General features: G+C 42.7%; 1 protein-coding gene across 5 annotated transcripts in view; it reads left to right on the top strand.

Moving 5' to 3' along the window:
• WIPF3 (WAS/WASL interacting protein family member 3) overlaps nt 1-18,186 on the top strand; it is a 35,058-nt gene extending 16,872 nt beyond the window's left edge. For all 5 annotated transcript variants that reach the window (XM_042043613.1, XM_042043614.1, XM_042043610.1 and 2 more), the window contains exons 3-8: nt 11,324-11,456; nt 12,075-12,203; nt 13,723-14,478; nt 16,063-16,209; nt 16,896-16,997; nt 17,726-18,186. In XM_042043613.1, the coding sequence (XP_041899547.1) occupies nt 11,324-11,456; nt 12,075-12,203; nt 13,723-14,478; nt 16,063-16,209; nt 16,896-16,997; nt 17,726-17,766 (1,308 nt within the window). In that variant the 3' untranslated portion in view covers nt 17,767-18,186. The remainder of the gene's footprint in view (nt 1-11,323; nt 11,457-12,074; nt 12,204-13,722; nt 14,479-16,062; nt 16,210-16,895; nt 16,998-17,725) is intronic.
• The last annotated feature ends 5,773 nt before the right edge of the window (nt 18,187-23,959 follow it).

Below are 23,959 nucleotides of genomic sequence, written 5' to 3'. Positions count from 1 at the left end.
TGTACTGAATTTTATTCACAGAATTTTTTACAAGATAATATAAAGTGATTTGGAGATGGTATTTAAGACATGCTAGGAGCCACCTGTGCCCAACAGCCAAAAAGTTACTGGCTGTAAGAGCAAACTTAAAAGAAAACGATGTGGATTTCTCAGGACGGAATGGTAGAGTGGCTGAGTCAAAATGTAAATATATCTAATTAGATTAATTGAGCATGTCTTCAAATGCCTGCCTTCTGGGGGTCATAGAGATGAGAGGGGTGAGTAGGCAGGATAAAACTGTGCCCTGATGTATTTTCTGGCACTGGCTTACACAATTCAGATCTCTTCTTGTTTCCTTTCCCCCTACATCTTAACAAAGCACACTTAGAAAGGAGGCATAGGGTTTCGTTCCAAAGCTCTTTTAATGTATGTGTATGTCATGTAAGGTTCTTTCATAGAGTTTCTGTTGGTGGTGTTGGGGAAGAGGGTGGTAGGTTTGGAGCTTTTTAAAGCTTTCTGCTCATCAAAATCTTCATTTTATTCCCCCTTTATTTCTTTTACCGCTCTTGCCTTTAAGTTTGGCATATGAGGCAACCAGGTTAGTTTTGGTTTGCCATATTTTCTAGAGTTGGTGTCACCACCGAGACTGATTAAAATTTTTCTTCACCTAATTTCCCAAGAAAAGGACCAAGAGATAATTTTGCTTTGATAAACCCTGTTCACTTATTACATGCAGTGAGGGCTGCTGACTGCTGTGTAGCCTCTGTATATGTGAATCTCTAATGTTATCATCAGTCATCACCTATCAAAATGTTCATATTGAAGGAAGTGTGGATGCATAGCAGCCCTGCTGGGTTGTGCCTTACTCAGAGATGTTGGTTTAATGATTCATGTTTTTGGAATTTAAGAAAGTACTTCTGTTCTCTTTAGAATTGTTATGATTAAAGTCTTAGCATAGGAATTAACCCCCAAAATCACAATGGATAAAGCTCATAAAGTAGCACCAGGTGTTTATTTGCTGCCTTGTGGCACACTAGAAACTAGGACAGCAGGAAGAGAAAGTAATATGCTTACTTTGGTGATAGAAATGTGAAACTTGAAACAATGATGAATGCTACACTAGCATGTAGATGAATCTGAATGATTACCTCATTCTTATTTAGTTAAAATTTAAAAAATAATTAAAACCAGAATTACTGTTGTAGACAAACCTGTCGGTGTTTACCAAGTTTATTATTCTCATCTTATTTTCTACTCTTGTAATACAAAATGCAGAAAAGCAATTTCTCATGATATAATGCTGCGATAAAAGCATAATTTACACAGAGGAAGGATTTCCAAGGTTCAGAAAAACATCACCTGATAGTTTTCCTTGGGGGATGTTTTTTTCCCTCCTTCATGCAGTTGTTAGATTGAAAACCTTGCTGAGCTGTTTCCTTCAGCCTTCCGAAGAAATTCAGAGAGCTAGAGTGTTCATCTGAAGTTGTGTGGGAGTTGGTTTTGCTCCTATGACATTTAGCACTACTGTTCTTTGGAAAGAGAACAAACAACATATGAAAAGCATCTTGGCTGAAGATAACGATGATTTATGTTATTTTGATTTGGTCTTACCAAATATAGTATGAGTGAATGTGCACATACGAGCACTCATATGCATAAATTTTTGGTCATGCTTGCTAATTATTTATTGTAAAAATTAAAGTAATTTCTCAAGTTTTTATTCAGACCCCTAGACATGCAAGTGTAATACTGAAAGAACAGAATCATGCATGGTGCTAATTGCAAAATATGTAGGAATGTGTTTATTAAAATTTTATCTGAGCTGTAAGATCATATTTAGTACTTTGTCATGGAGTCCCTAGGCCAGGAGATACTAAAGCACAGTATTTATTGCTGGTAGGTAAAACACACCAAAGTGAGAAAAAGTGCAGGCTTGGTAATCTTGTTGGTGACTGACTGATCATACAGACTGTGCTAAGGGCTGGACAAAGCACAGCTGAAATTTTTGAGTGCCTTGTTCCAGACAAGATAAAGGATACTGATTTATAGTGTTTTAATAATATATCATATCTCCCACCAGTCTGCTTTCGTAAAGAAGTGAGAGGCAATCATGTAGGAAAAAAAAAATGCTGTGTCTTTGTGTGGTTTATTTGACTTAATTTTCAGCTGTTGGAAAATTGAGGTTGCATAGCTGCGGCATCTCAAAGTGTTGCTGCGGTTGCCTTCTACTCTTGTAGTCAACAAATACAGAAAGGGTAAGTGGAAGCTGTGAAAGGTGGGGAAGATGAAAAGAAAACATAAATACTAGGCTGGCATTGCTCTGTTTCATCTGGACAGGTACAGGGCTATGGACTGCATATAGTTCCTAGGTGCTAATCTTCTTGAATGCTTCACTTGAGAACTCTAAGATCACAGTTTTTAATGTATTTAGATGTTGAGTTCTGTTTTGCAGGTTTCTTCGTAATGTCATATGTTCTACGAGTCTGAATGGAATGGAAAGCATTTGAAGAGCATTCTTTCTCTTTGTTTTTCATCTGTGTAATATACAAGTATGGAAATTGCAGAGTAGAGTTACCAGCTGTAAATGATTGAGCCCAGGTACCAGAAGCAGCCTAGCTGCAGGGAACTAATAGGTTAATTTACCATTCTAATCACAAAGTAATAATGCCCTTAAAAGTCAGTACTCCATCTCTAGTGTATGCCGTGGCTACATATTAAATTCCATCTGTCAATTAATATTATACTTTTAGCCTTTTAATTAAAAGAGAACTCAGAATAATAGCAACACTTGAGTAGGACTTCTCTGAATGGCTGGAAGGTGAGAGTGCAAGAAATGCTAGTTTCTCATTATTCTCTCTTGGGTTAACCATAATTTTGTGTGAATGCTAAAAGGCATTTCAGAATGATCAGTGGCTTCTGCACAGGTAACTGGGTATGAGAAATGGCCTAGTGTTCTCAGGGAGAGATTAAATTGTGATGTGTGTAGGTTGTTACATGCTGAAATTTTTGTTGCCACTACTCATGGCATCCCTTGTCATCCTGGGGACTCTGCTGTGGTAGACAGAGAGAATAAACAGTGCTAGTGTCACCAGCTCCCATGGCGATGTTTTCAGCCTTGTACTGTTTGATGTTTTCATTGCAATGCCAGGCCCTCAGATTTTCTTGTTTATGTAAGAGCTTTCCTTTCTTTTCATTGATGCAGAGGCAGGCATGGGACTTTGAATACCAAAAACTTAGAAATCAAAAGATGAAATTCAAAATTATTTTTTGAAGCCAGTCTCAAGATATTTTTGGTATTTGACTTGTGGTCTTTCTGGACTGCTGGGAAACACTTTTAGAGTTGTTTAAATTTTATAGTGCCTCCATTTTGGTGGCTTCTGTTATTGCATGTTTTCTTTTAGTGAAAGAATAGTCAGAATTTGCATTTAAAATGTGGGTGTCAGAAAGTTAAATACCCACAGAAGAGCTCAGCAGGTATAAATGATCCTACTGATTCTGTTGCATTTTTTGTATTACAGTACAGAAATGGAGCAACCCACACTAGCAAACCTTAAGTACACCCCAGTTAATAAGCCCGCTGCTCCATCTGAAGCAGGAGCAATTGAACCCTTCAGTATACAAGATTTTATATTACCTGATACAGCGGTGCTAGCATAAAGTGCAGAGGGTTTATTGGGTGCAGTGGCATTGATTTCTGATGGTGTTTGAAATGAGCACTAGGAATACAGATTTAGAAGAAAGTTGCTCCTGCTATGCTGGGTTTTGTGTTCTGTTCCCTGCCATTGTGTGGGCTGGTAACTTCAGGCAGGGTAGAGCAGGCACCAGGCTCTGCTAACACTGAAAGGCCTCACTATTTGGGACTAAAGCCAGGACTAGGCGGTGGCTGTAGCACCAGGAAGAGATCCATAACAACTTTTGCACTGCTTCCCTAGCTGGGAGCTGAGAAACAAGGTCGGTGTAGACACAGCCTATCTAAGCACACACATTGCTCGATGACCTTTTCAACCTGGCAGGTTCAGACTGCAGAACTTCGTGCGATGGAGACTGAGATCATGGTTAATCAGTACTGAGCTGGGTGTAGGTGGAATTGTCAAGTGCTGGTCCTGTAATTCTCTTGAAACAATGATTTCTTCAGCTGCCAGAAAGCTATTTGGCAGGTCCCCTCGTGTGGGCTCCCTCAGAAAAGTTGGCTGGAGAGTGACCCCTCACATGGGGAGCATTTGAAGCTCAGCTTGCTAGAAGGCTGAGAGATTGCCGTGTTTGCCCAGGCAGACCAGGTGCCAAGAATTAATTAGTTTTGTCCTATGCTATACAGCAGAAACACAAGAAGTGGCTCTGATCTTGCAAATGACTGTGGAGGTAGAGTCGTGCACAGTGGCGCGGTCTCCCACAACTAAAAAGCTCTAAATCAGAGGTCAGGGCTCTCTTGTGAATAGAACCAAAACTGTCAGGTACCAGATCTCCCAAGCTTCTTTAGAAACAAGCAGTTTAAAATATTTAAAATAAAAGAAGACATCTGCTTTGTTGTTGAGACTTGTTGCATTTTTCCTTAAACTTGAAGGGAGGATTATTTTGATTATTTTATTTTGCATTTGACAGTGCATGAGTGAAACCACACCTGATGCACATGTAATGTAAATACAAGAAGGATGACAATGTTATTCTCTATGGTAGTTCTGTTTGTGTTGTGCTGGAAACTGGGTTTTTTATTTTAATAAGCTCCTTCTTTTTGTTGCTACTTTTCTTGGCACATTCCTGATGGAGACTTTAGATGCTAGTTCAAGAATTCTTTGTAAAAGCAATGCTCTTGCCTCCAGGGCAAATTGTTTCTGTTGAAAATGTAAATTCATTAATTCCTGGCATAATTCTAAACTAGTAATAGTGAATTGTTCTTGGGATCAAGTTGCAAATTCTTCTGGGGTTTCAGATTTCATGTTGAGCTACAAATGCATAGATGACTTTTATAATCCTGTGCTATGTCAAGGAAGACATGCTGGTCATCTTACAGTGAGATTTCTGGTCAACTTCCATGTTTTACTTTGTTGCAGAACAACCTCATTCTTTTAATAAAAAGTTATGACTTTGTAGTTTGTTAGACAGTTCTGGCATCTTACTGGCAATATTATTTTTTTCCTGTCAGTTCTGTTTTTGAAAAGGACGCAGTCTTTGAGGAGCTGAATTCACTCAGATACCTTCGTCCTGATGGTTACAGGAGTCTCCTTATGGAATACTTGTGGTCAGCAGTTTGTGGTTAAGTGGAAGGAAGCTACTGAGTAAGTTGCTTGCAAGCAGGTCTCCCCTGTTCCTAGTCCACTCTTTTTTATCATCAGTGTTCCCAGAAGGGTATTTTAACAGACTCTTGCCCCTTGGGGCCCCTTACTCAAGGTCTGTGCCCGTCCAGACTGTTAACGAACACCAACTCAATGCCTGGCTTTCCTTCAGAGGAGCAGGAGATTTATGGCTGGATAGGGACCCAGTCATCATCTCTCCCTTCATTCTCTCCTGCTTGGAGAGACTTGTGGTGCCATATGGGCAGTAAGAACACTCATCATCTTTCCTCAGATGCTTTACCAACCCCAAACAAGCTGTGTTTTTCTCTCATATTCTCAGCTATCTCTGATATGATGCACATACTGCATTACGCAGCTAGCTTCACCTTTTTTGTCCTCTTTCCTGAAAAATCTGTGCTTGTCCACACCAGAATTTCAGTTATTGTTAATATAGAAATAATATTTGGAGAATTTTGTTATATTTCCAGTGGTTCCTGCACTTCCTTGATGCTTGATACATCCTTTATTTAAGGTTTTAGTTGTCTCTCACTGTTGATGAACATTTTCTTTGACCAGACCTGGCACTATCATATTACTGACTGCATTGCCTACCCAGATATTGCTGGTTTTGCCCTCTCTGCTGTTTTAGATGCTGGTTTTAATTGTCCATTGACAGGTTTGTAGGCTTTTTCTCTTGTATTTTTTAGTTTAAATTGGGTCTCTGAATCATGACACATTGAATGCCAGACAAGGCCAGAACTGGCTCAGGAACTCTTCTTTTTTTTTTTTTTTTTTTTTTTTCATGAATATATGTCTCTGTGATCAAAATATCCTTTGTTCGCTATTTATCTTGCTGCACTGTCTTTCTCTTCCTTAAAAGCCAGACCTGAGGTGTTTCATGCTGCAGTGGTGAAGATCACTTGCCTCAGTCTAGATCTATGCATGTTCAGCTGAGCATGGCAGAGAAAAATAAGAAAGCAAGGGTTTCTTAAGGGGTGTCCTCAAACTCTTCTTTCACTAAAATATATGATGCTTATGCCTTCTGCCAGTACCTGTGCTTGATCTCTGCATTGAATCTGGGGGGTTTTGTCTAGGGGGGAAAAGTGGTAATGGGAGAGAGGAAGATTAATTGCCACCAGATTCATAGAAATAATTTATATTGTCAGCAAGAGAGAGGTCTCCTTCTGCCCGTAATAAAATGCTGATGTCAGTTGTATTGATTGGGCTTTAATTTTATCATTATATGTCTCACAAAATAGTTAGGGAAAAGCTAAATATATTTTGACTTCTTTTTTTTTTTTGCCTAGTTCAGATAAATAATTTTATACACAGGTGTCTTTCCAGTGTTTCCTATAAAATGTGACCAAGAGAGAAAATCTACTGTGATGATACAATTCATTGCATGTCAGGAGAGTAAATACTCAGTACTATTAAATTCTCTGAATAAAAGAGTATGTAGTGCCTTTGGATGAAATAATGCTTTATTTTATCTTACTTATGGCTCCTATCTAATTTAGAGTTATAGTATTGGATCATCTTTTCACATCACCTGATGGGTTTACTCTGAAAGAAAGGCCCATGACAGCCTGGCTATTGGGTTGTCCAGAAGGCTAGAGGTACATTTTTCCTGCAGCTGTCATGTTTATGTAGATCTACATTACCCTGAAGTACTTACAAATTCATTAAAGAGCATATTTCAAATCAGAGTAAATATAATCCACTTATGGGACAGAATGTATGAACTGCGACTGAACTACCTGTCCAGAGTCCAGAAGATTTCCCCTTTTCTGTATGCAGGGGTACTCTTTAAAATCTGAAGATTATGATTAGTATTAATATAAACTTTTTCAAATGGCTGGTGCCTTCTGCATTTACATCACTTTAGTATCTGAGCACGTATACCTCTTAAATATTTTAAGTATTGTAGGAGCCCAGAGGGTAGGTCGATGCTCCCATCTGTCTTGCAGGATGTAAAGTCACATTCTGAAGGTGATGCAAATATCACAGCAGAGTGTACCCAGAAATGGAGCTCACTACCATGCATTTCAGTCAGTTTTCCCTAGAAAAAGTCTCTCAGTTCTTAATTTGTCTGATACAACCCAATTTAGGGTGTTAAGATTGTGATTATTCAGGGTCAAACCTGGAGTGGTCCATGTAGAGAAAGTGTAAAGATACAGAGTTGTTCTTCTAAACTGAACAATCCACTTCTACAGAACTCCTAACTGGAAGAAGCTCTTACAAACCACTGGGCGTGCCCCTCCACCACAGGGTACTGCACATCAGCAAGTAGCTCTGCACAGGACCTGGTGACATGTGCTTCACAAAAACCACTTCGGACAGAGAGGATCCAGCCTTGATCCAGACACCAGGAGATTGATACTCTGCTGTTGTCTGCAGCTTGGCTGTTTGCATCTCACATTAATTCACCAAATACCTGTCTCTGCTGCCTGAGTCCTCACCACCATTTCCCAGCACAGGTTGTGGTGTGCAGGCAGACCACCCCCAGATAGACTTCACAGCTGACAGTCCAAACCAAGATGCTAAAATCTGAGCTGTTGCCTCCAGTGTTTTGAACACTGCTTTGGCTCTTTCTTTTGCATCTCCAGGTTTCCACAATGTAATTTTAAAGATCTGGAGACCAGAACAGAACTTGTGATTCCGTTTTTGCTCACACCATTTTTTCTGAAAGGATGAAATATATTGGAGGACTATGCTATCCCTCTTTGCCACACTTGCTCACTCAGGCTTGCTGCTGGAGCCCCCTTCCAGGTTCAGGCTTGTGGCACTTGGAACGCAGGCTTTAATTTCAGAGATATGACCAGTGTTTGTAATCCAGTCATTTTCAGTTTTACATTTGACATTTCCATATTGTGCATTTTTTCCCCTTTCCCCCCTCCACCTCAGCAGTAGGGAAACATGTTTTGGCTTGTTGTTCTTTTCAAATGGCCACAAGCTGCAGTGATTTAGATATCTCTGTATATTCATGCTGTCCTCATTTGTATCTCCATTAATCTAAGTTACCAGCTTCAAATTCTGAAATATTTATTTCCAACATTGATGATTTACAGTCTGAAACATCACTCTAAAAAAAGTGGTTTGATGGTATTTTCCTATTTTCATGTACTTTGAAGACCTGACAGATAGCCTAAACATTAATCCTATACTTTACTGAATATCACAGCTGAGTGTGTAATTTAGGATACTAAAGACAAAACGTGATGGAGTTGGGTGAGATGAAAAGGAAGCCATTCTTATGTTCAGGCTATGTGTGGTTTGTTCCATTCTGTTTCTAAGTATGTACTGAACGTGACGTTCTTTGTGTCTGAAATAGTAGCAGAATAACCTAGTGGTTGCTAAGGTAATGAGAACCCACCGTTCCCTCACCAATTCCTGTAAATAAAGTATGGAATTTAATTTCACTCTGTTACCTGAGGCAGCTCTGGCATCTGATAAAACAAATGATCTTCACATTCTTCTCCACTTCCCTTCTGATTTTCATTGAAATACTGAGATGCTTCTCTTTTTGTAAATAAATGAGGCTGCCCTGCAGATGGTGGGGTAGAAAGTAGCCTAAGAATTACATCTTTTGTCTTGCAGCTGTTTTCCCTCTGTGACTTAAAATGTATTTGTCTTTCTGCTGAAACACTTCCTATTGCATGTGATCACGACTGAAGATTTGACAGCCATAAGAGTTCCTCTTTCTGTTTTTCTCTTGATGCAGAACTTACGTGTTTATTATCTGTGCTTGTGCTGTGCATTGCAAGCACAGCATGAGTGTGAATCCAAGATTTATTTCTTCATCAAAGAAAGGAAGGTTCTCTCAAAAAACAATATGGTAAATCCAGGAATTTGCAAATGCAAGACACCAGTAGATGAGTGGGCGAAATACTTACCTGGTGGAACAATTCTTGGCAAGGGTTATCACTGGCCTTGGGAGTGCAAACAAGAAATCCACAGGAGCTTTGACCGCTCTGCAACCAGGCAACACTACACCCCAGACCATCTTGACTTTGTAATGGAAAAAGAGAATCCATATCAAGCTACTCGGCAGCTAATCAATCATCCAAGTCCACCAGGCTGGGCACGGAAGATTGTATCTCTCACATATATGAGGAGGAAGAAGAAACAGCTGGGGCATGGGATGGAGCCATGCTTGGAGTAAGAGGATCTATTGTAAGAGAGAGGCAGCTTGTTATGCTGCATTACAGACCGGCAGAATAATATTCCTGATTTTTTATATGACAGATTTTTGTCTTGCTTGTGTTACATTGATATCAAGTCATGGGTCACTTGCCACAGGTTGCCACAAGTGGGTTATTTTAGCCTAATAGCTGTCTGGATATCAAGACCATATATTCTAACAGCCTGTCTGCCCAGACAAGTAGATCTGGGAGGTGAAGTGGACAGCTGGTATAATATATGGACACTTGAACCCGGAAATGAAAGACAGCTGCTGGATCTAATTTTAAACATAGCCCTTGATCAGATCCCTTTAGATCTCCTGCTTGTCCCGCTGCAGCAAAGTCATTAGTGGGAGCAAAGAGACAAGAAGCTGAAGATACTGGTAAAGAGCTTTCGTGAGGAAGGGAATCACCCCTGTTCCAGTTATGGTATTTCCATTTTTCACAGTAAGTATGGCCAGCTCCCAGAGAAGGGCAGTGGAAATGGTTTGTGGCTGGTACGTGGTCTAACACTCCCGACACGGGCAGCTCTTCTGGGGCCTCTTATGGCCAGTGGGACTCCCCGTTCTGCAAGTTCGAGGCAAGCAGCGCTATTTCAAACGAGGAAACTATACAACAGAGCGGGAGGTTTCCTAACATTTTAAAATAATACATGGTTACCTACCAGCCAGGTTGTAATTCCGAGTTTTTACATCAGGGCTCGGGCATGCGGCGGCGTTAGCGGCGGCCTGGAGCTCCATCTAGCGGGGCACGGCAAATCCCGCTGGCCGGGTTTGGATTTTTGCAGCAAGTACAAAAATAACCACGAATGCTATCGTACCGATAGAATTCTTCACTTGGGATTAGAGAGTTAGACACATTATTAATTCAGCAGCTGGTTAAGTGTTTTCAAGTTTCTGTTTTGCTTTCAGAATGCCATTACCAAGCTGGGTTGGTTTTGGGGGGGGGGGGGTTTAAAGTGTGACAGTACTGTTCTGCTTTATTACAACTATGATGCTAAAATTAAGGGCTATGGAAACATTTCTGGTACTCGTTCTCTTTAGGGAGTTAGCTAACCTCTGGGAATTTTGGAAGCAAGCAGAACATTGCTCCTCTGATGTGAAGATTCCCCTCTATTAGACTGCTCTGTTAATCACAATAGGTTTAGAAATAACAGCTTTGTTCTTTATAACCTGCTTTTAAAAAGTGAAACATCCAATCTTTTTAAAAGATTTTTTTTCAATATATAAAACAAGAAACTTGATGAAATAAGAGTAACGAATAAATGTTGTTTGTATGTTTGTTTTATTACAAAATTTTAAACTGCGACTTGACTTTACATTTACCAAGCTTGGTAAGGGTAGAAAAGTTACTGAAGTATAATTGTATTATTCTAAAGACATTCTACTTAAACTGGTGTTAATCTCCAATACAGAGATGCAGTCTAAATAAGTTAATTATCACATTCAAGTATGAATGCAGCATGCATTTATCTATCTTTTTTCCTGAGCAGAGTAGATAAAACAGGTATTTATTATAATGTGACATATAAAAATTTTGATGCAAAGCATTGTAAATTGTATTAAAAGAGCTGAGAGAAGCAGTCGGAGCTGGAGTTGTGGGGCAGAAGCCATAAATGGCCAAATGAGGTCACATTTCACTTGAGCATGCCTCCTAATTTGCTTTCAACAGTATTAGCCCAACTACTATTAGATCTGTGTGATATTTAAACTTTCAGCTTTCCTGCCGCCTGCACAACCAAGTGCTGTTCCCGTTGGCTTGACTCAAAGGCTTGGGAATGACAGCTGCCATGGATGGCTTATTTCAAATCTTCTATCCTGTGTTTGCCTGTGTATCCTTTCTAAACATGAGTTTTTGTTTGTACCTCCCCATCTAAACTCTTATTGTCAACAGGCAAGCTCAGAGATACCAAAATTGCGAAAGGAAGACCAAAAAGCCCGGAACGCACTCTTGGCTGATATCCAGCAGGGAACTCGCCTCAGGAAAGTGACTCAAATCAACGACCGCAGTGCACCACAGATTGAAAGTGAGTCTGCTCCTCAGTAAGGCCCTGGGGGAGCTTTGCTGAAGCCTTGGGTATGGGTGGAGGTCAGATGGACAGTTTCAAACTGAAGGGCAGGTTTGAAGGTCAGCAAAGGTCTGCATTATCATATGGCTCTAGGATGCACAGCAAGCACACTTTCTAAACGTGCATCCTGCTCTGAGATCAATGACTGTTAACACTTCATGGTAAGTCTCTACCTGGGTATCACCTTAACAGGCATTCCTTGTTCAAAAAAAAAAAAAAAAAGAATGATGAAATCCTTGAGAGTTTTTCAATAAAATAATTGTGGGAATTGTTGGCTCTAGCAGAAGAATTTTTCTTTATTAGAGTAAAAGAACAGAAAATGTTGAAAATTTCTGGAAACATAAATTTAATACTAGGCCTAACACAACTACTTCTGGTCATGATTTGTGTGAGATTGAAGAGCACCAGAGGGTGCTGTGCTCCAAGCTACAGGTCAGAGAGTGATGGCAGTTTCTGTAGTAACAGTAGAGGGAGAAGTCTGGCCTTGGCTGTTTGGTGGTGCCAAGCCTTAGCAGTCTCAGGGCAAGGATAAAATTATTTTCTGATAGACCCTAGTTTTTTTATTCTTTTTAACAGAGCCCAAAGGAGCTAACAGAGATGGAGTTAACCCAGCTGTTAATAAAGCTGGCCCTCAGCAGCCTCTGGGAGGTTTGTTTGCTGGTGGCTTTCCTGTTCTCAGACCAGCAGGCCAGAGGGACATGACAGGTAAGGGCTCCATTTGTATGAAAGCGTAGCTGGGGGACAGTGATTTGGGATGAAAATACTTTAGGGTTAGCTTTAGTGACTGATTCTTATTGGGTTGGTTGTTTGGTTGGTTTGTGTTTTGGTTTTTTGAATGCTTAGTTCATCATGTGACCATGGAGGGCTCAATTAACAATGTGATTGAAGCTATCTTTCTAGATCTCAGGTGCCTTATTCCTTAAAATGTAAATAAAAAGCTATCTCCACACTTGGTGAGAAAGAGATTAAATAGATCTCTTTAACTGAGCTTTTTGCATTATTTTAATTAAAACTTTTAATTGTTTCTTGAATACAGTATTGAAATCTGAATGTACCCGTTTCAGCACAAATGGCAAAGTCATATTTCCTTCCCTCCATTAGTGTATATTTCTATGGTATTGCAGTCTTGTGTATCACTTTCAAGATTCATATTTATGATTTTTGCCCTCTGGATTTTATAAAGTATAGCTTTGATCCAGCTAGGTAATTTACTGACCTGAAAAAGAAGGGTATTGTTGCTTCACAATGACAGGAGGAAGGCAGATGTAGGAGCCCCACTCCTGCTTTCACCTTGGGAAGTGCCAGCATCAATGAGGGATGACTTTTACAGTCACAGTAATGACCTCTGGCACTGCTGGGCAGCTGGTGCCTGCTCAGGCAGCACAGAGAAAAGTAGTTATTTGCAGGGAAGACAGAACTTGGCTCTACTTGAAGGTTTTTTGCTCCTGAAAGGCAAGCCCAAGATGCCCAGCACTGTATGTGATGGGGCTTTTGACACAGCTTCAGTGGCAGTAACTACTTTGAGTTGGTCTTAAAAGCATGGCCATGCCTATCAGACTATGTGAGTGTCAAATGAGATGCCTTTTTTGACATCTTGCTTTGTGATAAATCCTTGACATTTACTCAGGAAAAGACATTTTGTAAGTTCAAGAGTCTTCAGGCATCTGCTGTTAAAAAGGAAATACCAGAACCTGTGCCTTCCGGAAAACCTTTGAAGCATTGCTTTTAAAAATCTGGCTTTTATCCGTGGAGTTGAGATTTCTATAACATTTGTGTGAATTTTTTGATCCTGAGCAAGTACTTGACTTGAAGGATGCCAGCTGATCTGTGTCAAACTGCTCCTGTACTTTTCACCGGGACTCTCGACGCCCAGTGGGCTGTACCAGGCAGATGAGGCTGGTGTGGAGGGCCCCAGACTCTGCAGAAAAGCGCCTTCTTAATCTGTTTCATTCTGCAAAAGCAGAGGAACAGGGAGGGGAGCAGGGTCTCTCAGCAGGTCGTCACATAACTAAGCAGAATCCCCGGTGCCCACTGGAATACATCACCTCCTAAGCCCCATTACAGCACGGGAAACCTGTTGGGTATGCGGTGTTCGGGGCGAATTAGTTTAATGCCTCCGGCTATCCACTGGGGAGGTGAAGATGAAGAGCTTGCCCTTGTCGTTGTTCGGTCTGAGGAGTGGGAACGCAATCCAGGTGTGTAACATGTGGTATCTGGTTTCCAGGAGGGAAGCCTGGGCAGCTTTCCGGAGTCCGAGCAGCAGCCCCCAGACCCTCCGCTCCGCCGAGCAGCGGCGCTGCCAAGGCGAACAGCAACCCCTCGCACCCGGCCGAGGCTCCAAGGGCAGCTGTCCCACCGGAGCCTCCCGGCACCTCCCGAGCCACCGCGGGAGCCGGCCCCGGGCGGCCCAGCCTGCCCGCCCCGCCTCCACCGCCGCCCGCCGCCAGCAAGCCTTCCCTCACCTTCCCCCCTCCTCCCCCTGTGCCCCCTCCGGCCGACCGCCCTGCCAAGGGGGTGACCCCCGGCCCTGCTCCTCCGCTCCCTCCCCCTCAGGCTGACAAACCCGCCAAGCTTCAAGCTGGCGCTTCGCACCCGCCCCCGCCGCCCCCTCCTCCTCCTCCTCCTCCTCCACCGCTGCCCTCCGTGCCCCCCTGCGGGCTGCCGGGCAGAGCCGCCGAGCTCTCTGCGGCCGCCGCCCCTCCAGCCGAAGGAAGGGACTGTCCCCCTGCCACGCCGCCGCCCCCGCCTCCTCCGCCGCCACACGCCCACCCCCCGCCCCCCAACAGTCTCTCCTTTCCCCCCTCCCCGGCCTTCAGCGGTGCTGACGTGCCCCCTCCGCTGCCCCCCAAGTCTCCACACTTGCTGTCACAGTTCCACAAGCCAAGCAACATCCAGTCGCTGCCGCTCCCACCCACCCCCGGCCCTCCTCAGCCCGCAGCCGTGGTGGAGACCAGGAAAAAGAGACCCGGCCGAGGCGCAGGTGAGAGCGGCACCTCTGAAGGCTTCTCCCTGCCTTTGGATTTCCCGGGGGAAGTCATGACTTAGTTCTTCAAGGTCCCCTTCCAACCCAAACCATTCTATTGCACTGATGACTAGAGAGCATGGAGGGAGAGGGATGAAGAGCACACATGGGAGGAATACCTGTAGGTTGCACGGCACGTGATGAACACCCAAAACATCTGGCTTTTTGAGATGTCAGGCAGTTCTTAGCACTGGGCACACATGCCTTATTGTTTAAACTGCCACTCTGGGAAGTGACATGCTGATCAGTGGAGGCAAACGCTTCGGACCACTGGGCTGCTTCTTGCTTTTGTGTTGGCATTGGTGTGTCTCCAGCAGTGCAGTGGGTGGTACCCTGACAGGCTCAGGTAGGGCAGCAGAGTACGCACCACGGTGTCTGCCAGGTCAGCAGCTGCTCATTTGCCAGCTTGCCCAGGACATCCCTCTACAGCTGTACCCATACAGGAGCAATACTGGCAACAGCTGGGAAACACTACAGGAGCTAATGAAACAGAGATGGGGCAGCTACTAGCCACAGGTGAGCAAAGGCAAATGTGGCTGCAGGTCTCTGCTGTTCAACAAAGAGAAGCAGCCAGTGCTTCCTGTGATCAAGGCGGTTCGGCCAAAGGTTTCTCTGACTACTTGGGAAGTGGGGTATTAGCCAGTATTTCCTTGAGTAGATGATAGAAGGAAATTTTATTAAACTCCTCTAATGTAATGAAAATAATAAAAAAGATGAGCCTAGATCTGTGTGGGTTTGAGAAATGGAGACAGCTACTTAATAGGGAACATCTGAAAGAGAATGTTCTGTACCCTGTACTTTAGCAGCCGCATGTCAGGAGAAAGATTACTGGCTCCCTTTGAGAGCCAGGGGAAAGGCCATGTAAGTACAGCAGATCAGGTGCCTTGTGGTGGTGATTAATGCTGCTCAGAACTCTCTGATGAACTATGTCGGGATGCCAATTTCTCATGGTAGTTCAATTTGTGCAGTCTCCATAAAATCAGCCTGCCTGTCCCTTGGTTATCAAGGAGGATAAGCAGTTTTGAGAGGCTGATGCCTTGGAGGCCTTGGGCTCCCTCCCCCTCACATGGCTCCTGTGGTATATCTGCCAGGTGTAGACTTTGATGGCCCTTGCAACTCCTCAGTGAAACGCACAAGACTAATGGTAATTCCATTGCAGAGCTGCCAAAGTGTCAGAAAATTTTCTTCTAGACATACCACCTGCTGTGGTTGTTTCGTTGATTTCCTTTGCATAAAGAGACTGCTTGTTCTTGTAGAAGTGGAAGCATAATCTTCCCTTCCAGACTGGGACAAAACCACACTTCAGAATGTCACACTTTCCTTAGAACTGGAAATGGAAAGTCTCAGCCAACTCCAATAGTGACTTGAATTTAATACTTAATGCTACAAATCGATGGTCAGGCTTGACAAGCAACAGCTGTGGGTATGTTTGCCCCAAACACTGCATTCTTTCTGTACCTCCTCCACTTTTGTGTGCAGTTGACTGTCAGGTTTAAGTCATGATGATGTTTATATGCTGGTCTTGTGGGGTTTTTTTTGAAGGAACCGGTGCTGGAAAGCTGGTCACACCTCCACAGCCACCAGCAAGATCACCAACAACTGAACTTACAAGCAAGTCTGGAGTCTCAGCCTGGGCTACAGCTCATGACCCCTACACACCACTTAAAAATGGAAATATGCACATCATTGGTAATACCATCTAAATTAAATCTCTTGGCCTTAGTTAATAATTTTAGTACCAAAGCTCGTGTGTGTCTCAGACCTCAAAAGTTCACTCAAGACTTTGTCATAGTATTAACAGGGTAGTATAATAGAAACATTTCTGTACAACCTTATACAATGATAGAAAATTAAGGCTTTTTCACAAAGGATTTGAATTCAATCAGTAGAAAAGCACGTACTACCTGGAAAATTACTTGAAAATATGAATAGTTCCCATAGTGTGCTTATATTACCGTTCTTAAAACCAGATCTCGGACATTTAGAGGCTTCAGCCACATAGGGCAAAGACCACGAAGAATTATTTTTGTGGTCTGATGAATTGGCCATTCATTCTTGTTTACAGCTACATGTCTTGAAAACCACCAAGGAATACCTCTATTACCACAATACCATCAATGCAGAAAACTGGAACGGCAGCCAGAAGCTTAACTTCAGTTTTAGTAGCAGGCAGTGATTGCAATTAAGGCAGAAAACTTGGAAGGCTCACAGAACTACTCATCAAGATGGTTTTTTATGGAATGAGCCACTATCAATTCCAGGGGAAAATAAGCCAGCATTTTTAATTGAAATTACTTGTGGCAACACTGTTGGGGATTTTTTTTTGAAGTTTCTCTCTAGCAGCCACTAATGTTTATTTCCCTGAAACTTCCCAGATGACTTTGAATCTAAATTTACTTTCCATTCTGTGGAGGATTTCCCCCCACCTGATGAATTCAAACCATTTCAGAAAACATATCCCAGCAAGATACCCAGAGGTAAGTGTGTAAACATGAAAAAATCTGATCATTATCAAGAGGTTTAAGAATGGGGGCGAAAAATAAAGAACTGAACCAGCATTAACATAACTGAACTGCTAGCATAGGCACAGAGAGGAATGGGACTTGTCACAGTGGCAACAGGGACCAAAGATATAATGAAAAGCACTTAGTTACTTTAGCATCTTAGCTAAAAACAAATTATGTGGCTGGACATGCAGCCTGTGTTTCTAGACTGCTAAATTTGCAAAGCCTGTGATGTTAAAAACAGTAATGTCGTAGAACAGACTTGGGCAGCTATTGAGTTTGATTTTTTTGTTCGTTAACTTGTGAAATCACAGAGAAAGGTGACTTGATCCGTGTATTCCATCATGTATTTTGATTTAAATCCTATGCATGGTGTTTTACACACCTGAATAACAAAGTGACTTAGTACCTGAATTTTGTCAGGAAAGTGATAAGTGGCTGAACCTTGCTTTATTTTTTTTTTCCTCCCTTCTTAACTGAGAAACTTAGAATCAGGTCACTGTTGTAAGAGCAGTTCACCTATCCAGCTTTGAAAATGGGTAGTTGAAGGTGCCAAAAGATCTCATGCCCATATTCTGCTTTTTGTAAAACATGGTCTTCTGTATTATTAGATCTCCAACTTTTAATAACCTTTTGTTATGTTTTGTTTTGTTTCCATGCTAAGGTACTTTGCATGACTTTTCATTCCTATCTATTTACAGATCCCTCTAAAAATCCTCCATTAAGAACACATGTGAGATGAGAAGAGTCTTCTGATGCTCTCTGGACTAGTATTAAAAAAGAAGATCAAAATAATATAGAAAACAGAAGGGGGTACCCATTGCAGTGATAGACTGTACTTGAGTCGCAAGTACTGCAATGTTAACATTTCTATAAACTGGAAAAACAGTATCAATGACACCTTTTGAACTGGCCTACATACTACAGGAATGTTAGTGCAGGCTTTTAAATTACTGTATATAGGTGAATATTTTTTAAGCAAAGCAGCATAAAATCTAAATTCTTGTAGTGTTGAAACAATTCTCATTCTTATCATTCTGACAATGTTACCTCAGAATGTTTTGTGCTACGTGCCTGTAATTCTTTTTTCCCCTTCCATCATAATTTTTGGAAATTCTACAGTTATTATTCAGACATTTTTTTCAATGAACTGTCAAACTAATATGCTGTCTTTAGTCTGTTGTTACGTTTCTTCACTTCTTCCATTGTGCCTGTCCTCAGCATACAGCAGGATGTCACTTTCATGAAGAGATGGGCCCACAATCCCTTTCTCATGAAGCGTGGAGACGCCAAGGAGCTGTGGCTGCTATTGAGCCTACCTCCTAATGATTACAGATCCTTATAGGGTAGTGTCTGAAGAACCCCAGCTGGGTAGGGTGGTCATGGACTTGACAAAGATGACAGAACCCTTCCAAAGTGGAGGAAAAGGAAGTTGCTCTATTGTAAGCAAGCAAAAGAAATGGTGCATGTGAATACACATGCTGTGATGAGTGTATGTAAGGACATGTGTCCTGTGTTTTCCTGCCTGCAGAGTGGATATTTACTATTTCTCTGATAGTTTGCCTTTACCCAGCAATTACAAGGCCTTTGGATGAGTGGTCCAAAACCTACATTTTAAACAGGCAACTAGAGCTACTACTATTTGCCAGCAGAGAGGATTCATTGTCCAAAACACACCATGTGGAACACTCAGTCCCCAAAGTGGTTTTTGTCTCAAATAGAGTTGGTTGGGAAAAGTAACAACCTAGCAGCAGACAAGACTTGAACTTCTGCTTTTAATATTCAGACCTTGGGTAAGGTCTCTGGATCACAGATGTTCAGATCTGGTCCTAAGATGTCTATTTCTAGCAAGAATTACCCTTACTCCTGTGCAGTTCACTGCATTGGGAGAAGTGGTGCCAGGTCACGGGAGGTGATTCTTCTCCTCTGCTCAGCACTAGTGAGGCCACACCTGTGTGTGGCCACATGTGCTGTGTCCAAATTCAGGGCTCCCCAGTGCAAGGAAGACACGGCCATGCTGAAGAGAGTCCTACAAAGAGCCCCAAAGGTGATGAAGGGACTGGAGCATCTCTCCTATGAGGAAAGGCTGAGAGAGCTGGGACTGTTCCGGCTGGAGAAGAGAAGGCTCAGAGGGGATCTCTTCAATGTATATAAATATTTGAAGAGGGGTATAAAGATGGAGCCAGACTCTTTTCAGTGATGTCCAGTGACAGGACCAGAAGAAATGGGCAGCAACTGCAACACAGGAGGCTCTGTTGGAACATCAGAAAACACTTTTTGACTGTGGGGGTGACTGAACCTTGGCACATGTTGCCCAGGGACCTGGTAGAGTCACTCCTTAAAGATACTCAAAAGCCATCTGGACTTGGTCCTGGACAACTGGTGCTAGGTGACCCTGCTTGTCCAGGGGTATTGGACCAGATGACTCCTGGAAAAGCTGGCAGCCATGGCTTGGACAGGTACACTCTTTGCTGGGTTAAGAACTGGCTGGATGGCTGGGCCCAGAGTGGTGGTGAACAGTGCTGCATCCAGTTGGCAGCCAGCCACTAGTGGTGTCCCCCAGGGATCACTGCTGGGGCCAGTCCTGTTTAATATCTTCACTGATGATCTGGATGAGGGGATTGAGTCCACCATCAGTAAATTTGCACATGACACCAAGCTGGGAGCATGTGTTGATCTGCTGGAGGGCAAGAGAGCTCTGCAGAGGGACCTGGACAGGCTGGATTGATGGGCCAGGTCCAGCAACATGACATTTAACAACTCCAAGTGTTGAGTCCTGCACTTTGGCCACAACAAACCCCTGCAGCGCTACAGGCTGGGGACAGACTGGCTAGACAGTGGCCAGGCAGAAAGGGACCTGGGGGTTCTGGTCAACAGCCAACTGAACATGAGCCAGCAGTGTGCCCTGGTGGCCAAGAAGGCCAGTGGCATCCTGGCCTGTATCAGCAATAGTGTGGCCAGCAGGACCAGGGAAGTCATTGTTCCCCTGTACTTGGCACTGGTGAGGCCGCACCTTGAGTGCTGTGTCCAGTTCTGGACCCTTCAGTTCAGGAAGGATGTTGAGACGCTCAAACACATCCAGAGGAGGGCAACAAGGCTGGTGAAGGGCCTGGAACACAAGCCCTATGAAGAACAGCTGAGGGAGCTGGGGTTGTTTAGCCTGGAAAAAAGGAGGATCAGGGGAGACTTTATCACTCTACAACTACCTGAAAGGTTGTTGTAGCCAGGTGGGGGTCAGTCTCTTCTCCCAGGCAATGACTGATAGGACAAAAGCACACAGTCTTAAGCTGCACCAAGGGAAGTTTAGGTTAGACATCAGGAAAAAATTCTTCACTGAAAAGAGTAATTGGGCAATGGAATCATCAGGGAGGTGGTGGAGTCACGCCGCTGGATGTGTTTAAAAAAAGACTGGACATGGCACTGAGGGCCGTGGTTTAGTTGATGAGGAGGTGTTAGGTCCTAAGTTGGACTTGACAATCTCAAAGGTCTTTTCCAGCCTAGTTCATTCTGTGATTCTGTGACCTGTAGCCATCCCTTTCAATCCCAACCACCCTTTGATTCCCCTTCTTACAGCTTTTCTGGGTTTCTAGACCTGGGTTATAACACCCCAAGGCAGCACTACAGGCTGGGGGCAGAGTGGCTGGAAACCCGCCTGGCACTAAAGGACCTGGGTGTGCTGGTTGACAGTGGCTGAACAGGAGCCAGTGTGTGTGTGCTCACGTGATCAAGAAGGCCAACAACATCCTGGCTTGGGGTTCAGAGGGGACCTCATCGCTCTCTATAACCCAAAAGCATACTGTGCTAATGGGGGGTCAGTCACTTCTCTCAAGTAGCAAGGCACAGGACAAGAGGAAATGCCCTCAAGCTGTGCCAGGGGAGGTTTAGATTCAGTATTTGGAAGAAATTTGTCACCAAGAGTGGTCAGGCATTGGAACAGGCTCCTCAGGGAAGTGGTGAAGTCACCATTTAATAGCTGCAGGTATTTAAAAGACCTGTAGATACAGCACTCAGGGACACGGTTTGCTGGCGGACATGGCAGTGCTGGGTTAATGGTTGGATTCAATGATCTCAAGAGTTGTTTTCCAATATAAATGATTCCATGATTCACAAACTTGAAAAAGAATACTGCTATTCCAGGGTGAGTCTGGTGCTAACAGCTAGGCTATTTCAGTTATGGCATTAATTTATATAATTGCCATCAATTCCCCTCAGTTAGAGCTGTAATAATGTTATAGATCACAGATGATCTTTCCCCATGGTGTTGCCCTTGAACAAAACTACTTAGAAAAGACAGGTAACTGCATCTTTACATCCCTGCTTTTCTCTTTGTTCTTACAGCAGCTCTGTTATGCTCTAACTATTCCCACACACATGCATGTTCATGGTGTGAGATGGTGTAGGGGTAAGAAGCTCTTCACCCACAGGACTCCAAGAAAGCAACATTAGTCTTTTTCTAGCCTATTATGGTACCTTGCTGTAGTACATCATGTGAAAAGAAAAATGAAAAAAAAGTGGTGATGCTTTGACCAATACTGTCGCTGTCATTATTGTAGTTACTTGATAAATATGCATGAATATAGTAACAAGCAGGGGTCTACATCTACATTGCTGCTCAAACAACCGGAAAAGTTGAATACTGCTTTAAAAACTATTTTGTTATAGTACTATTAAAGGTGGCATATTGTTGGCTCTCATTTATTCTGAAATTTGTGTACTGCTTTGTAGTAAGTACCTTCCTAAAGATTTTAAAACTACTTAATGCTAGACTACCTACCAGCAGATATATATAAAGGAGAAGAAAATTTTACTCCATTTTTTATTATGCTTTGGGTATTTTAGAAATAAACATCTTTCAGGGATGAAACTAGAAATCCTGTGTGCATTTGCTAGCATTACTGAAATGCTGTTTCCATATATTTGTCATTCAAGTTCCATTGAAGGTTCTGGAGATACAGAGAATCACACTGGCTTTCACCCTGGGGCAGCTGCTCCCACAAGTCCCACTGTGTCCTTCCACTGAGGCACAGCTCTGCTCAAGACCACTGGAAATGTTAAGACTATGCAGTTGCTCTGGTTTATACTGACTGCACCCAACCATGTTTTTTGGTTTTTGTTTTTAAATGCACTACACAACTGAAGCAAAATCAACATACTATTAGAAAATTACTACCTGGATCACTGTGCTCAAAACCATTTATTAATTCCGTCATATAAGCAGTTCCAAATACGGACATAAATGCCCATGAGATAATTGCAAGTGTTGCTTTCTTCTTTCTTAAGAAACAGGCAAATAAGATATATGATGTTTTTAACAGGAACACCCACTTCTTTCGTCTTGCCTCCCTCCTAACTCTCAAAGATTAGAGATCCAAGTTGTGCAAAATAGCTGTGAGAAGTGGTTTATCCTAATTTTTGTCCTCTGTCTGGGGCAATCATTTTATCCCTGTTCCCTGGGTGTTCAGAAATACCCAGCTAGTCCTATCAGGAGATGTGATTTCATGGGAAATCCATTTATTTCAGTTATGGGCAGCTGGAAAAAGCACACTTCTTTCAGAGGGCTTCATCCCACACAACATTCTCTGAAATCAGGTGTGCTTCTTGCAGTCAGCCCCTCCTCTGGCTACCATACAGAGCGGCTAAATTTCAGGGTTTACTTGCGTATTTTCTTCTCCCATTGTCTACACTTTAAAATACTTAAGACACAGGAATTGGTCCTATGATAGACAGCATGGGAGGATTTTTTTATGAATGGGAGATTATTAGGTAGGCCATAAGAGAAAATACCTTCTTGCTTGTTTTCTGTAAATGAAAAGGCTCCATGTTTTCTTGTCCAATTGCCACTTGTCATGTAAGGCAATACCAAAGTAATGAGTCTGAATGGAACAATGTCATTGAAAAAATCCTGAGAATGCAGTGTGCTAATATGGCAATGACTATTTCCCTGATGCACAACTCCTACAGTTTCAACTTGAGGTGTTACTGCTTTCTAAGGAGCTTTTACTTCCTCAATACAGAAGCCTGTCGTTCTTCACCATCCACTTTCCCAAACAGTGAAGGATTTTAATTCCACATGTTAACTTCCACTTATTAAAGACATGGACGTCTTCTTTCAATCTCCTCTATGAAAAAAACCCACCAACCATCTTCACTGGACACAGTGTTTACTGGTTTAATTCTCAGTGTTGGCCCTGTCCCACTTCCACAAGAAGAAAATACAATGAAAAGCAGGTCTGCCTGTAGACTGTGGAGGAAGGGAAGCATGCTGCAGCACTGCACTTAATATAAGGAAGCATAGGACAGCCATTTCTAAGCCTAACCAGTTGGATTGCCACACCCACCAGCAACTTGCTGGTCCTTAATGGATTCATCAGCCATGTATCTCACAACAGAGATTACTAAAACTGTTCAGCAGTACAAAGGCAGAAAGATGGAGAATATCCAGGTACTTATCAATGTCCAGTATCTATTCCTTAAAAAAATTCCAAATTTGTAGCCTGTGTATAAATCTGACACCTTACCAGTTGCATCTTAAGAGCCAATATGTGTAGATGTCTACAGCATCCAGGCTGGCTCTGCACTTCTGTACTCAGTTCTGGAGCAGCAGCCAGGTGCACCACAAACACAAGCTGCCCTAAGCTGGCTGAGGGCGAAGGCAGAATGTAACCTGGGTGACTTAATTCTGATAATTTGTACAGGCATAATGTCAGGTGCGGAGTTACTGCAACCAGATACGGCCATATGAGGCCAGCACAACAAGGTCAAGAACCAGGACTTACCTTCCTGCCCGTCTCAAACTGTCATTTCAACTCTACCATTTCAACTCTGCATGAATTAGCAAGAAGAGAAAAATGCAAGTCAGCTTTGCTGCAAGCCTAGTCCTGAGCAACAGAGGGAAAACCAGATTGCTTTCAATGACAGTATGGCAATTAGCCTGA

Source organism: Corvus kubaryi, unplaced genomic scaffold (assembly GCF_017639235.1).
Source record: "Corvus kubaryi isolate FWS band 111438036 unplaced genomic scaffold, C.kubaryi_AGA036_p1.0 37398, whole genome shotgun sequence".
NCBI classification, from domain to species: domain Eukaryota; kingdom Metazoa; phylum Chordata; class Aves; order Passeriformes; family Corvidae; genus Corvus; species Corvus kubaryi.
The sequence above is the reverse complement of the archived record's forward strand: the minus strand, read 5'-3'. Positions and strand labels throughout refer to the sequence as shown.